Genomic DNA, 15074 nt, shown 5'->3' on the forward strand with positions numbered 1-15074 from the left:
GTGAGCCAAGTGCCTCCACAGGACACTTTTAAAAGCAGGTGATGATGACGGAATTTTTTGTTTCTTCCACCCATACTTTGAACCATTTGGAGCAGAAGGGGTTGGGGGGTGGGGGTTGGCAAAGTTAACAAAGTTTAGAGGAATTCAGTGCCAACATAAATCTACCCAAACAAACTGATCAGTTTTTGTTCCCTGCTTTGTTATTTCTCCCACCCCACCCAAGGGCTTCCTCCTGGATTAGTAACACATCAGGACTCACTGTTTGTTGTCAATGACTGAAGTGATGAAACAGATCAAAATCAGCTTTATTAATTTATAATTACACAGCCTGCAATGTTGGTGCCTAACATTTATTACACGCAGAAACCTACTGTAAAAACATCTTTCTCATAATAAGACTAACAATTAAAAAATCAGTAGCTATTGTTCACCAGAAGCTTTCATCCACATCTCCATGAGAAATGTCTGCAACACTACTGATTATAGGAGAGAGGAAAAAAAGGTGTCATGAGTCCAATGTAGTTTATCTTAAATCTTGATACTCATTTTAAAACAATGGTTAAGAGACTGCCTTTGCTGCAATTCTCTTGCTGTTTCAGTGAACTGCTGGCACTAAAACCAGCCCTAAAGGAGGAGGATCTGGGCCTTCATTAACTGAAAGCTACCACCTGTATCTCAAAAAGCAGAACTATCTTCTGTAGTGCTCACCCAGTGAAAACAACACAACTGCTGCCAATTCAGGAGCAGCAGGGGAGGGCTTGTTATGTTCAACAGCACATATAATAGTGAATCATTCCTATGGTTATGGTGAACCCTTATGGGGTTTTTTTCTATCTGATCCACATTTTTTGCTTATTTTGAATTCTCCATCTTCAAAGAAAGTGAAAGATTTGATGGAGGATTGTTTGGTTTATTGTTTGCAAGCAACTAAAACCTACATATCCTTATTTATCAATGTGTAGAGAGAACCAGAGGAAATGCCTGGGCTGTTGTAACTCAGTGCAGGCAGCCAAAATCTCTGAATAAAGTGTGTTAAAAGGCCACGATGCTACTGAAAAATCAAAGCTAGGAACAGACCATGGGCGAGGTGCAGCACAAACCTTCACCCAGGGGGTCATGACATAAGAACAATCCCTCAAACTCCAACTCTCTGTCAAGGAATTTGGATGCTGCTCAGTTGCAGGTAAAGAGTTGTGACTGCCAGAGCTACTGAAACATCATGGAGTGCAGCTCTCAGGTGTGAGTTCCAAACAGTGCTTAACTTGCATGAACAAGAACTGGAAAGATCCTCAATTTTTCCAACACACTTGCTTTTGATTACTAATTTATGTTGCTTTTTAAGGAAGCAGATGTCTCTTAATGTAATTCATATTATATCTACATATTAATTTAGAATTTATTATTATTATTTGTTAATATGGTTTTCTAGAAGTGATTAATACAGGAGCCTTACCTGTCATCCTTTTCAGTAGATAGAAGTCCTTCTGAAAGTGACACTTCTCTTATTTCTTCTTTTGAATCCTGGCAACCAAGAGGAAAATACACTTTCTCTAACCAGTTCTAAAGTCAAAGTTTAAGTGACTGTAATAGTATCTGTATTTTGAAGGCACATAACTGAAAATAAGAATCTTCTGAATGACTAACCCTATTTCTACAAATGCTACATTGGACCTAGAATAGTAACACTTTAGAAATTTAGACTGGGATCATGTCTGAAGAAAAGCATCCTGCTTTCCTTCACTGAAGTAATACCCACCCATACCCCTTCTTTAAAAGTCCAATTTTCCATTTTGCCAGAATAAATTCTGTCAGTTGTGTTAGAGGAACACAAACTGACCTGTGTAGTTTCAAACTGTATTTAAACACAGTTTAAGCTAAAAATTGAGGACATTTAAATACTGTCCTAGTACCTTAAAAAACAAACAAACTCCCTACCCAGAGAACACCAGCAACTCTTATAGAAGAAAGTTTTCAGTGTTTTTTCTTTTGGGTCATCACACTTTTCCAAACATTACACGAATCCAGACACTCTGCAGGTTGTTACATAAAGTTTCTACATGAAGAAAAACTTAAAGTGTGAATATTGTTTTCATTCCTAAGCATGCCTAGCAAGACACAAATTTGGTCAATAATATTTTTGGAACTGTGTTTTCAGAGTAATCACCTTGTTTGCCAGTTCCTGCTCTCTGCTCTGCTGAATTATTCTCATGTATTTTTCTAATGGATTTGAAGAAGGATCCTTTACATTATTTTCAGCACCAGTGTTACTAGGCTCAGATTTTACTTCCCCTTTATCTTCTATTTCTTCATCTGTTTTCATTGAGTCTTGGATATACTTTAAGACACAAAAAAATTAAATACTGATTAGGAAAATACATTTATACCTTAGTACCTGCAATAAATGCAGAATTTCATGTTAACCTCAGTAAAACACACCAGTCTAAACAGCATTAAACAGGACCTAAAAATCCAGAACACTACATAAACATGTAGTGTTTAAGCTCAAAGGGATTTAAGCAAACTCAAGGTCTCCTTATACCCTCTGCTTTCCAGAGTACCCTGGACACCCTGACAGAGGCTAATGAACAGATGGACATTAACATGCTCTGGTGGTGTCCCACTTGCAGTGGCCACACCACAGAGACAGCAAATGTTCAGCTTGTTCCAACAGCATGGTGACAGTGGCTGTAAAACTGTAGCTTCCAGTTTCATGAAGCATGGAAGGAAAAGCATCTGTTTCCAGTGAAAAAGTTACTTGGCATAAGGAGACATTCTAGTGACACTCTGGTTTATCACGCCAGTACATAAAATAACTTAGTCTCTACTACTTTCACTTCATGGAATAAAATCTATTTTTAACTAAGTAACACGTGTAACAATCCTAAACTGCAAGGCACTACAGAGCTGCATTACTGTCAGAAATTAATTAAATTACCACCTCTTCATTAAGCTTTTCCACTTCTTTTTGCTCACTTTCCAAAGCGTCCTGTTGTTCTTTCTCGCTCCTTTCTTCTCTTTCTTTCCTTTCTTCTTCTAAGTTTTTGTCAACTTCTCTGTTCTGTTCTTCAATCTGCCTTTGATCCAGGACTGCTGTGAAAAATTATTTCAACATCTGTCATTTGATTTATATAGTTCAGTAATCACTACAAGAACATACAAATAAGTACCAGGTTCCTGTGTAACGTTAGCAGTAAATGGAGAACAACTGGATACATTGTTTACACACACACCAAACTTGTTCTTGGGTATCGGGTAATGTGTTTTCCCACCTCTAAACTGATAAATGACTCACCAATAGTTACGGAGTAGAACCCAAGTAGAGGCCAGAGATTTGATAGATCACTGCACTTCTCATTCCTTTCATGAGCATTCTCATTAAACTTTAATTATCCCAAATTCCATGTTACTATATTCTTTCCCCCTCTGCAATGGGTTTGGATACAATTCTTTGTATTTAAAAAGCAAAGTATTTAAAACCCCTTTGAAAATTAATGCAGGACATACTGTTGATGTGACCAGTGTATTTAAAAAGCTGTCTACAAAGAACAGCATCAGACAGCAATGAAATGGGCAAACTAAGTACTGGGAATCATAGGAAGCTACAAAGCTCTTCTCTAAATAAAAAGAACCATAATGTTTCCATCTAGAACAATTAGAAAAGCAGCATATGCTGACTGAAATCATTCACATCTACCCAAAGAATTAAAACTGCATTGTGATAATACAGTTCACCAACAGAGTCAAAAATAAATTGAAAAAAAATCCAGACAAGCAGTACATAAAATACTTCAAACCAAAATATTTAATGTCTCATTCCTATCAAGAACAGAAATTATATTCAATAATTACCCTAAAGAAAAAAAAAAATCATTTCACTAGATGCTGGACAAGGGGGTTGGGAGGGGTGGCAAGAATGTTTAAATTAAAACCAAATTTAACTAAAACCAGGGTGAAAAAAAGTAATCCTCATACAGAACAGCAAAAGAAAACACTCTTTCCTCTTTAGTACAGAATTTGCACTTTTTGGAAAGTTTTTCAACCACACCAGCATACATACCTACAGACTGTTATACACATTTGACATTTTAAAAGGGTACTTTCTTTTGAGTCTGAGCTGAGCACTCACTTAAGTCCTGCAATGAAGTGGCTGTTGCTGGTACAGGGGCTGTGACATGGTTTCCATCAACGATGTCCCCAGATGGATGCAGGACATCACTTTCACACTCCTCTGGTATGTCCCCCTGAGCTGGAGAAGAAATTTGAACAATGGCTTCATTATTTTGTAATTGCAAAAGTGGAGCACAGCAATGGATTCAGTGTGGGAATGGCTAAATTAGAACACAAAAATATCAGCACTAATTGAGCATTTTCCCTTCAACTTGATCATCTCCCTGAGAATTAAGAATTATCATAGGCTGTACTTGCTTCCTTCATTACAGAATTGTTAGTTTTGAAATTAGCTATTGGAACACATCTGTTTATAAAGCCAAAACTGAAGAAATATACAACAGAAACCCAAGATGTTTTCATTTCCTTACATAATCAAGATACAAGTTACAGAAAAATTGTATGTCCAAGTTCAGCTCATCCTTTTTATGCATATAAAAACAATCTTTAACTATTTGATGACACACTCTTTAATGGGATCCTTGCCTTCTTCAGTGAACAGGATGGATGCTGCTAACTCAGCTATTCTACATTATACTATCTTCTCCCTGTGAAAGGTGGCTCTGAATTCACAAAAACACAATTACTGTCCTTCCTCTTTGATCACTGCTGTGATACTCAACTGCTTCTTAATTATTTATTTGCAAAGTATGCAGACTACTATTATCTCATTTGATGGGAGATAGAAAAAAAAGAGATAAAACAAGATGTGGCCATTACCTCTAGATAGCCAACCTGAAATACACAGGACTATTCTCCCAAGCATTTAGTGTAATAGAGCACAGATACCCTATGTATCTCTTTAGGTTTTGGGTAAAGCTTTAGAAAACATCAATTTTTCATCCTTCAAATACTATCAAGCATTTTTCTTTTTCACGTTATAATAAAACTGAAATATTTTGCATGAAAAAAACCAAGTCAACCAAACGGATCAGCCTCTATCTGAATGGTTGGAATTTCTTTAAATTAGAACTCTTTTAAAGGAACTATGGATGAAAGCATGATGGAAAATTTCTGTCAAGCTGTCAGTCTAACTAAGTTAGGAGAATGTTTTCAGTTTCTTACAAAAGCAAGAGGAATTCCTACCAGCTTCACCTAGGAATATAACTCCTATATATGGGGGTTTTTGTAAGACCAAAATAATGGGCTATCACACTCAAAATAAAATCTATTCTGTTTTGTTGCTCTCTCTTTAAATTATAAAGCTATCAACAAAAACATTATTTCCATATGAGGCACCAATAAGCATCAGGGTATGTAATATTTAAATAATAAAAAAATTCCTTTCATAAATTTGTCCTGGTTAAATATTACGTCTAACTTCAAAATGAATGCTAACAACATAAGCAAACAAAGAAACCCAAACCAAAACCATTACAGTATAAAACGAATTAACTACTCTGCAAAGGAGAAAAAAGGGAACTCTGTATACTTTCACTCCCTTTTTAAGGGTGGACAGCAAGAGATGCATTATTCCCTTAAGATGAGCTCATCACCTAAAAGCAGCTGCTGCCAAGAGAACCTGCTGACCTTTTCTTTCTAGAACTCACTCACAGTAGGATTAAAAGACTTCCATATTTTCTGGTATCTCCTTTAATTCATTGTTTTTTCCTACTGTTATCCACTTTGTCCTTCATTGTATCTTTCTCTGTATTTACTTCTTAGATTTTACTTTCTTATCCGCCACTCCCTGCCACTTCTCCTGAGCTACCTCCTCCCCTTTTTAGCCACTCTGATTTCCTCCTACATACTGAGATTGTCTTTTGATGCAGTCTGACCCAACTAAAGTACTCTTGATTGAGAAATCATCAGCACATGTGAACTCCTACAATTATTGACCACCACACATCACCAAATGATTCAGTAATACCTTACTTGGGCACATCATCTACTCAGCCCTAATTTCCAAGAAAATGCCAGTCTGTTGTCATATGTAATAAAATAAAAGTGAAATATGTAACATATTCCCAAAAGCCTCTCATACAAAATTAAGCAAATAAATATAAGGCTAATTAAAATGTGAGATGAATAGAAACCATTACTGGCTACAGGCTTGGTTCACATTCAAATAATACATTTAAAGCTTATAAAAAGGAAGCTAAATGAGATAAATAAAACCAACTGAGTAATGCGTAAAGCTTCACAGAGAAATGCACAGATAAGGCATTATCTTCTGCTAGTTATCACTAAACACTATCAGCACATCTGCTGTTTAAACAAACATCTTTTTTTGGTTAGTTCCTTTTAAAATACTGAAAGCCATACTCTCACAGGGTCAGGAGAATGAGCAAGGGCTCCACTCCACCTTCCATATGACCTAACCACAACCAAAGCATAAGCCAGTCTGGGACCCAGGAAACCACCCACACCAGTCAGAGTCACTGGTTTCAAAGAAAATATCCCTAACTCTCCCATACAGCAATCACAATCTCTTCACCAACTATGAGTTTAGTTACACCACACAATGCCACATGTCCACCAGCCTCAGGACTTTACAGACCTAACGAAATCTGGAAATAGGAAAGATTAACTTGCTGTTCACAGCTTTCTCATTGACAACTTCATTACTTTAAACCCACAGTTTCATGAGAGATCAGGCTGCTCAGGTTCAACATTAGGATGTCACTCAAATGCTGAAAAACTAAGTAAGGCCAGTAACTGTGCTTCTATATCTCACTCCATATACAAATGGCTATAAAGTACACCAAGTTTTATTATCCTCCTCTTTCTACAGTACCTTAGTTATATCAAAGATTTTTGAAAACTGACCCTGTAGCATTTAGAGAGAAGGAAACATTTTATAGCATGCAATCACAGAGAGCAGAAATGCAAATAAATAAAATGCTGACCTCAGAGAAAAAAAAGTTAGGGTACAATTCAGGTTTCAGTAACTTAACCACATGTTCCAAAACTATTCAGAGATGCTGATTAATGACAGCATATTTGCAGGAGTTCTTCACACATTTACACACACCCTAGAGCAACTTCTAATTCATAATACTATTTATGCCTCACTTACTGAAGGAAAAATTTAGAGTGCATGCAATAGCCACAGAAACTTATCTTTAGAATTAGAACCTGGTTCTAATTTATGCAGCAAATATAATAAACCTCAATTTAGTTCACATACTAGTACATTTTTCTGTTTAAATAAAAATTCTACACCATTTAAAAACATTCCAAAACAATGGTCAGACCTACAGCGTTAATCAGAACAAGGTTATGCAAGATTTCTGCACAAAATTACGTCACAGATTTCAGAACCAACTCAATTTAATGTCTGCTTATTACTACATACACTTACCTAAAGATGCAAGAATGATGAAAATCAATCCCTCATCATCTGAGATATTTGTTTTTCTTAATTCCAAAATCAGTCAGAATTTTTTCTCTCCAAGTACAGTCTTAAAACTATGAAGACAATTGTCCTGTAACTGTTAAGCCCTAAGGTTAAAACAAACTGTCTGAAATGCACTAAAACTTACCTTCAAGAGTATAAATGTGTTCTTCAAGATCTTCATACCTTAGTTTCTCTGGTTTGTGGACATCGCTGAAATCTTGTTTATCTGTCTGTTGACTCTGAAGTCTGAAAAAGTAAGGAAGAATATAAATAATTTAATAAATATAAATGCTAAACTTTTAAGCAAATAGCAATCTGAAATTCACTCACTAACCAACAGACTAAACCAAAACTAAAATCCATTAAACTTTCTGACTCAAATACAGGATATTTAAATCCAGTTCTCTAACTTTTAGTAAAAGTCCACTCCATTTCCCTGCAGCCGTTCCCCAAGGCCTTTATGTGACATAAAATCATTACATTAAAACAAAATACAAGGGAGTAAGAAAAAACAACAAAAAAGGAGAAATACAATGAATTGTGACAGTCAACTGAAAATTAAGAAATTTGCCTTTTTAAGCTCTGTGTTACAGTTTAATTCCCATTTTGATGTCATCTTAACAGATGTGTTTGAAATGTATTAGGATTAGATGTCTGGCAAAACAGAGATGCAGGGGTGAAAATCTGGGTTCTATCAAAAATGGGGCTAGTGCCCTCATTCTAAATCCCCGTTTATCTCATCAGAAACATACTGTGAAAGAATAAGGTCTCCCACGTGACCCAGCTACTAAACTCTGACCAGAACTAGAACAGTAAAAGGAGTGCAGGTCACTAATGAAATTCAGCATCAGCACTTCATAAAGGAGCTTACTTCACACCAGCTGGTGCTCTTCATCACAGCCTAAGTATGTTTGTGCTTACAATTTCTAAGGAATACAGGTCTTTCATGGAGCAAAAGTGGAGAACAAACAATACAAAACATACCCCCAACAAAAAGATTTGTTCATAAACAAAAAGTGAATCTGGGCACAAATAAATTTGCATGGTCAGAAGGATAGTTCAGTGATGTCAGCGGGGAAAAATACCCTGTCAATTAAATAGCACAGAGTAAATGAAATTTCAAGTTTTTGGAAGTCTATTTCATGTTTTGAATCCTTCCTTCACAGAAATGATTAAGTGCTAAATAATTCTTAAGGGTGCAAGGTTCAAGGACACACATGCCACTTTTTTCAATACTGTGTCCTGCAACACTGCTAAAAAAAGACAGAGAACCCACTGCCTCAGTAACAACCCTCAACTGGTTTCTTCAGGCCAAAACAACAAACAAACAAACAGTTAGGTAATAATCTGCCTTACCACTCTAGTCTTCCTGTCTGTGTTTACTGGCTTCCTTCATACCAGTCTTATCTCGGAACATAAATAAACAAGGAGCTCCTGTAGTCATAGAAGCAATTGTTCTTCCCCACTGACTGAGGTCTGACTTCTAACAGCTTGTCACAGATGTTACAGCATCATATTTGCTTTTCTTTTCAAAGAAGTTCCCACTGCCACTTAAAATCTACAGGTCATAAACTAATCCCACAATACACATCAGTGATGTGGCATTTGCCTAATAATAAGAGTAAATAACTGGAAAAGCCCACACATGCATTTCTCAAATATTTCATGTAACAGAAAACAGTCCAAGGCACGTGAAATTAGAAAATATGCAACAAAAGAATGTTTTTCTTTTAAGAAAGTCTTGGGAAAGCAGCAAGTTCAAGACAATTACTGGGACCTTATACCCTTGCTTTGTCATAAGAAACCCAAGAAATCAACAACAAACCATAGCTGCCTTCCTAGGTCTGGCCTCTGCTCATATTGTTCACTCTTCAAACAGGATGAAGTCCATAAAATCCTTCAAAGAAGTCCCTCACAGGATTAGAGCATTTTCCCCTGTCACCTTAACATGCAGGTTAACATTCAACCTTCACTTTTTAAGGTCTGTCAGAGAAGTACAGGAAATCTGAGACACACCACAGAAAACGTGAATGAGTAGGGAAAAAGGAGACACAGCCTCAAGGGAATACTTAAAGGAAACTGACCTCACAGTCCCTGAAAATCCCAACAGCTCATTTTGAAGACAAAAACCATAAAGGCTCTCCCAAAATTCTAACCAGATAAGAGAGCCTCTCTGCATTAAATGTATGTTGAGGCCTTGATAACAACAAAATAAAAAAGCCCTACAAATGCCTGTTAGAGCTGCCCCAGCACAAGCTTTCTTCAGCCATCAAATCAGGAATGATGGTTAGCAGGTTAAGGACAATTCAGTTGTCTCATCTTAAAAAAAAATATTAAACCTTAAGTACTAGAGCTGCTTCTGAGGACATATTCTTAGTTTGGAGAGTGGAGGCAACACTGGCCATTAAGAACAGAAGAACTTCAGGCATGGAAATAGGAGATACAGAGATGAAAGAAAATGCAGCCTAATTTTGTCAAGTTATTAATTTACCTTAAGATGATCTTAAAAAAAGCAACAAAAGAAAAGAGAAAAGTTGTGCTACCCATCCCATTCCTACATGCAAAGGAGACTGGAAAATCCTATTTTGAAAATTGGCACATGAACAAGCTCTTCAGAGAGGGGAAAAAAGTAATAAATTTAGCAATACAGTTTGTTAATGAATGAAGTGAGAATGTACAACTGCCTTGATTTAAATTCTCAAACAGGCAGCAGAAATTCAAATGCTTCAATTAGCAGAAGCTCATCAGTCAGGTCACAGATGTGAAAAAGAGAGACACAGTTAAAGAGACATAGCTTTGCTCAGAGCAAACCAAAGTGTTTGGGTTTTTTATAACTAAGTTCCACTTGAGGCATGATATTCAAAATGGAAATCCTTATTCATCTTTAGAAAAGTTCTCACGTATAAAATTAATGGCTGGCTTGATTTGTAAAAGCAGCTATCACTGTGAACAATTAGATACATGTTTCTTTAAAAAGCAGGTTAAAAATGTTGCTTTGTAAACAATGTTACCTGATTTTCTGGCCATGACTGGATGGTGAGGAAGGAACAGACTCAGAAGATGAAAGCAAATATGGCTTTGAAATAGGAGAAAGAACCTGGTCAACACTCCGCTGTGAAGAGGTAAGGGATGAGCTCTTGGCATCTGCAGAATAAAAATCCCACAATTTGTGTTAGTTATTTGTCCTACCATTCCTCAGACAAGGCTGGTTGTACAACACATGCATTATTAGTCCAATGTGCATGGACTTAAGAAGTAAAACAGTCAAATGCATGAGCTAATTTAAAGTAAAAAACTGCATAATCCTTCCACTGGCAGATTACGCAGTAAAAGAGCTGTTGGATTGCCAACTGCAGGTGTTTTAGAGGGGGACATACTTCTTCCTTTCATCCTCCAGAGACAGGTGCTGACAGCTGAGCACTTACCCTCACTTAAAGGAAAAACCAATCTCAGACTCACATTCATGGTATCTTCTACCTTTGAAATTTACCCCGAGTTGTTCAGACTGGTATTTTCAATAGCACTGAAAAGCTCCACAGAAGCTTCAAGAATGACTTAAGAGTTTTCTAGCAAAACCACACCTGGTGCTTCAGCCATCTCTAGCAGAAAAGAATAATATACATATACCAGTATAAAAGCACTCCTCAGAAGACTCATGAGAGAGAAGTGACATCTCAGTGGGGAAGCAGTCTGACTGGGAGCTGACAAATCACACTAACAGCATGTTAGCACTGAAGCTAACCTGAAGATCCTATCACCCAGCTGCAGCCTGGTTTCCTACACTCCATACCACCCCATTTCTGTAATTCTTAAGTCAGGTAATGCATTCCTTTGTTATTCAACTCTTACCCCTCTCCAGAACCAGTTTCATGCATTAAGCACAGAACAGATTGAATGTAAAAAAGAGATCTGCCCTCCTGTAACTAGCTTCTGAAAAGTACAAAGACAGGAAGGATTGTTCAGGTTATGCACACAACTGTAGTTTTAACATTCCCTAATTTTCAACAAAACCCTAGTATTACAAAAGATTTTGTCTGTGTGCAGTGCTAAACAAATAGTCTGTGGGTACTTTAACAGAAGCTGACAAGAGAGAACTTACAACATAAAAGACTGCTTTGGTAGTTCAAGTCTCAAATATGTTATCAGTAACAGAATATGATACTCTACATGCAGAAGCACAGGGACAGCCACAATCAATCAGTATTTGTGACCTGTTTCTAACAGTGCCCATTACCAAACAAAACTAAACTAAAATTAAAAAAGGAGAATACTCGTATCTTACTTCTGGCAACACCCACCCCGACCTTTCTTCAATCAATACTTTTTTGGATCTGCCTGACAAAGAAGTTCTATTCCTGCATCTATACTTGTTCCCACAGAAATAATAAATTACACAACTTACTCATGGTATGAAAAAACCTTTCATTTTATTTTATTTCATTTCATTTTGTTTCATTTCCTTTCAATGTCACAGGATTCTGGGGTCTGTGAAGCAGTAATCAAATGATCCCTTTTCACTCTTTTCATATCACTCATCGTTTTCCAGATTTCCCACAGCGCATCTCAGCCACCTCTCTTCCAAACTAAGCTGCCCTTGTATTTAACCTTCCTCCATGGAGAAGCTGACCATTATCTTTTTTTTTGGTTACTGTCTCTTTTTTTCATCCTACTAAATCCACTTTGAGCCAAGAAGCAGATGTACTGCAGATTTGAAACAACAGATTTTTTAAAAAATTTTCATTTCATTTCTATTTTGCTTGCTTTTCTGAGTACTGTCCTTAAGAAAAAAAAAAGACTAAGAAATTATTAGAAACTGTGATACTAATAGCAAATTAAAATTTTCCAATCATGACCAAACACTAAAACCTTCCTCCTTACAATTGCTCAGGAGTATTTGATAAAGACATCACAGCAAAAAGGACAAACAAAAGGAAATCTGGACATTTCAGACTGGAAAGCTCAATTTAAGAGAAGCCAAAGACATCTTCTGCCACACACTTTAACTGCAACAGTTAAAGGAAATGTTAGAAATATAGGAGGTTTAAGAAATTACAATTAATGTTGCAAAGCAGTTATACTTAACAGCAAGTTTTGAATTAAACTCTCTATATCACAAGGTTACACCTGCAGCGATTTATATGGCATAGTCTTCTCTTGAAAGCTCCCTCAACATACTTCTCCAGTACTTGTTTCCAGGAGGAAGCAATACCCCAAGCAATTGGTATACTCTGTCTCCTGCAAAACCACATCTCCTGATTTCTCCTGCATTTTAGCAAATAACGAGTAAAAGACTAAAAGTGCTAAATCTTTCTCTTCCCAGGATGAACAGTAAGTAAAACCCAATACTGCATCCCATTAACAATTCTGACTTACCATCTGGAATTTTCCTGTTACTGATATCTCTCTTCGATTTGGGAATGGGAGTAGAAGAAAGGCGCCTTGAAGAAGATGCTCCTCTGTGTGGTGGCGTTAAGGGAGGTTTAAAGTTATCGACCTGCCCAGTTCTTTTGATGTGTTCTTCACCTCTTGGGCTGCTCAGAGGGGAATGTGGGGAGCTGGGATTATCCTCTAGCAGTTCATGCTGGATAGTCAAAGGGTGTCTATTAAGAGGACACTGCAGAATTATAGGAGGCTGCATCTTCCTTGGTGTTCTGCTTGCAGCTGCATTCTGCATGACTCTGTGTTGGTAGTTCCTGTAGGCTTCTTCCAAGTACTCAGCCTCCTTTTCCAGTTCCTTCACCCTTGCCTGGGCCTGAGCGATGCACTCCAGGTCAGAGTCCAGGGAAGCACTGCGTGGCTGCAGCTGCTGTCGACAGCCAGGCGCTGGCACAGTGCTGACCCTCCCCACATCAGTCAGAACCGGATTCCTCAGGAATGTGCCATCCATGTAAATGTCATGGGGCACGATCCTGTCACCAAGGAAGTCCAGGACAGAGCGGTCGACGAGCGAAGGTTTTGGGTTCCGATACACCTCATTTTCCAGAGCTAAATGGTAGCAAGAGAAAAATCAGGGACACTAAAGAGAGATACAAGGAGACCCACAACAAAACAGAAATAATAAAATGTGGCATTTGAATTCCAATTTGATCAAAATAATTCTACCATGGAATTGGCTTACATTTTGAGAATTTAATGATTTAATTGAAATTGATTTAAATGTATTTTTAATGCAGCTCCAAAGCTGCAAATTACCACTGCTATTTTTTAAATATATAATTCTTCCACGTAAAACTACCATTAAGTATGTACTCTACAATTTTAAATTATGTTTAAGCAAACAAATGAACAAACATGAAAACATTACCACTTTGGACACATTATATCTAATCATGCTGTTAAAAGCCTAAGGAATACAGGGCATGCCACAAGTCTTAACAGCTTCACTTTATTTAGATCAAAAAATAATTTTGGAGAAAAACAACACAGCACATAGAAAATGTTTTTGTTGGTTTTTTTTGTTCATTAAAAGTACTCTAAAATTGCCAGTTAAACTGAATGTTTTGGGGTTGTCTGTTTCCTTGCACTTTCATGCTTCAACAAGCCCAAAAGACCAACCTATGGGGCTGTATCTCTCTTGGCAAATTTACAACCTTGTTTTTATTCTACATAAATGGTTCTTCAATGACCTCATTGATGTAAAATAAAAGCTCCTACAGTACTTTCAGTCATTTAATTAAAATATATATTTGCTATTTTGATATAACAAATTTCCAATTGCAAATGGTGCCAATACATGTACCATAAATGAATAAGTACCTATCACTAGTGAATAATATAAAGTATTGCATATACTGAACTATGATGGAACACATGTTGTATGTAATGTATAGTCATTGCAGAACTGAATTCCATATTTTTACATTAAATATGCATACCAACCCTTTTATTTATAATACTTGATATTAGCAATTTGACAGACAAGTATCTTTAAAAGTACATTTCTTCAGCAAACTGAACTGCTTTATGTAAGTGCCCCTGTTTCTAAAACCCATACGAGATCAGTTAAGCATAAGTTAGGCAAAAATTATTAAACTTGACTAAATCTGTTTAAGAGTTAGACTTAAATTTCTGAGGTAGAAAAATACAATTTCAGGTTGATTATTTTTATTATGAACATTCAAGAATCAAAATGCATTAAAACACAAGTTGCCTGCTGGAAAATGTCATTTATGTTATCAGCAAACATTAATGTCTTCATACTGAAGGAAACAGACAATAAAAATATGCTAGTGCTCAGGGAGGAGTATTTTCCTTTCCTCCTATCTCTTTTCTGAAAGGAAATTGTAATGAGTCTGCTTTTTAAACTGGGCTTTAAATAGATTTTGATTTTAAACTTAACATCTACTCCCTGGTGATGTATTAGTTCTAGCTGCAACTGCAGCTTTTTTAAGCTTCTGGAACTTCTTACACTTGTCCTTCATAAAGGACTGCTCTGGTGTAAGATACAAACCTGTCTGTGTTTGTTTCACTTGCAGTTTCAGTTCTTCAACATGCACATTTAACTTCCTGACAGTAGCTTCAGAGTCTAACAGTTGGGCCTTTAACTGGGCACAACGCTCAACCTATA

At 36.7% G+C, this 15074-nt stretch overlaps 1 protein-coding gene across 3 annotated transcripts in view; it reads right to left on the reverse strand.

The window, feature by feature from the left end:
* Positions 1-261: 261 nt before the first annotated feature.
* The window catches only part of OFD1 (OFD1 centriole and centriolar satellite protein), a 29928-nt gene continuing 15115 nt past the window's right edge, over positions 262-15074 (reverse strand). Inside the window, exons 15-23 of one of the 3 annotated variants that reach the window (XM_069003332.1) lie at positions 14958-15069; positions 12881-13492; positions 10519-10651; positions 7653-7753; positions 4127-4246; positions 2939-3090; positions 2165-2335; positions 1454-1521; positions 262-476 (exon numbers count right to left, since the gene is read on the reverse strand). In XM_069003332.1, the coding sequence (XP_068859433.1) occupies positions 428-476; positions 1454-1521; positions 2165-2335; positions 2939-3090; positions 4127-4246; positions 7653-7753; positions 10519-10651; positions 12881-13492; positions 14958-15069 (1518 nt within the window). In that variant the 3' untranslated portion in view covers positions 262-427. The remainder of the gene's footprint in view (positions 477-1453; positions 1522-2164; positions 2336-2938; positions 3091-4126; positions 4247-7652; positions 7754-10518; positions 10652-12880; positions 13493-14957; positions 15070-15074) is intronic. The other 2 variants (XM_069003342.1, XM_069003351.1) reach the window with 2 other exon arrangements.

This window comes from Aphelocoma coerulescens, chromosome 1 (genome assembly GCF_041296385.1).
Source record: "Aphelocoma coerulescens isolate FSJ_1873_10779 chromosome 1, UR_Acoe_1.0, whole genome shotgun sequence".
In the NCBI taxonomy this organism is placed as follows: Eukaryota; Metazoa; Chordata; class Aves; order Passeriformes; family Corvidae; genus Aphelocoma; species Aphelocoma coerulescens.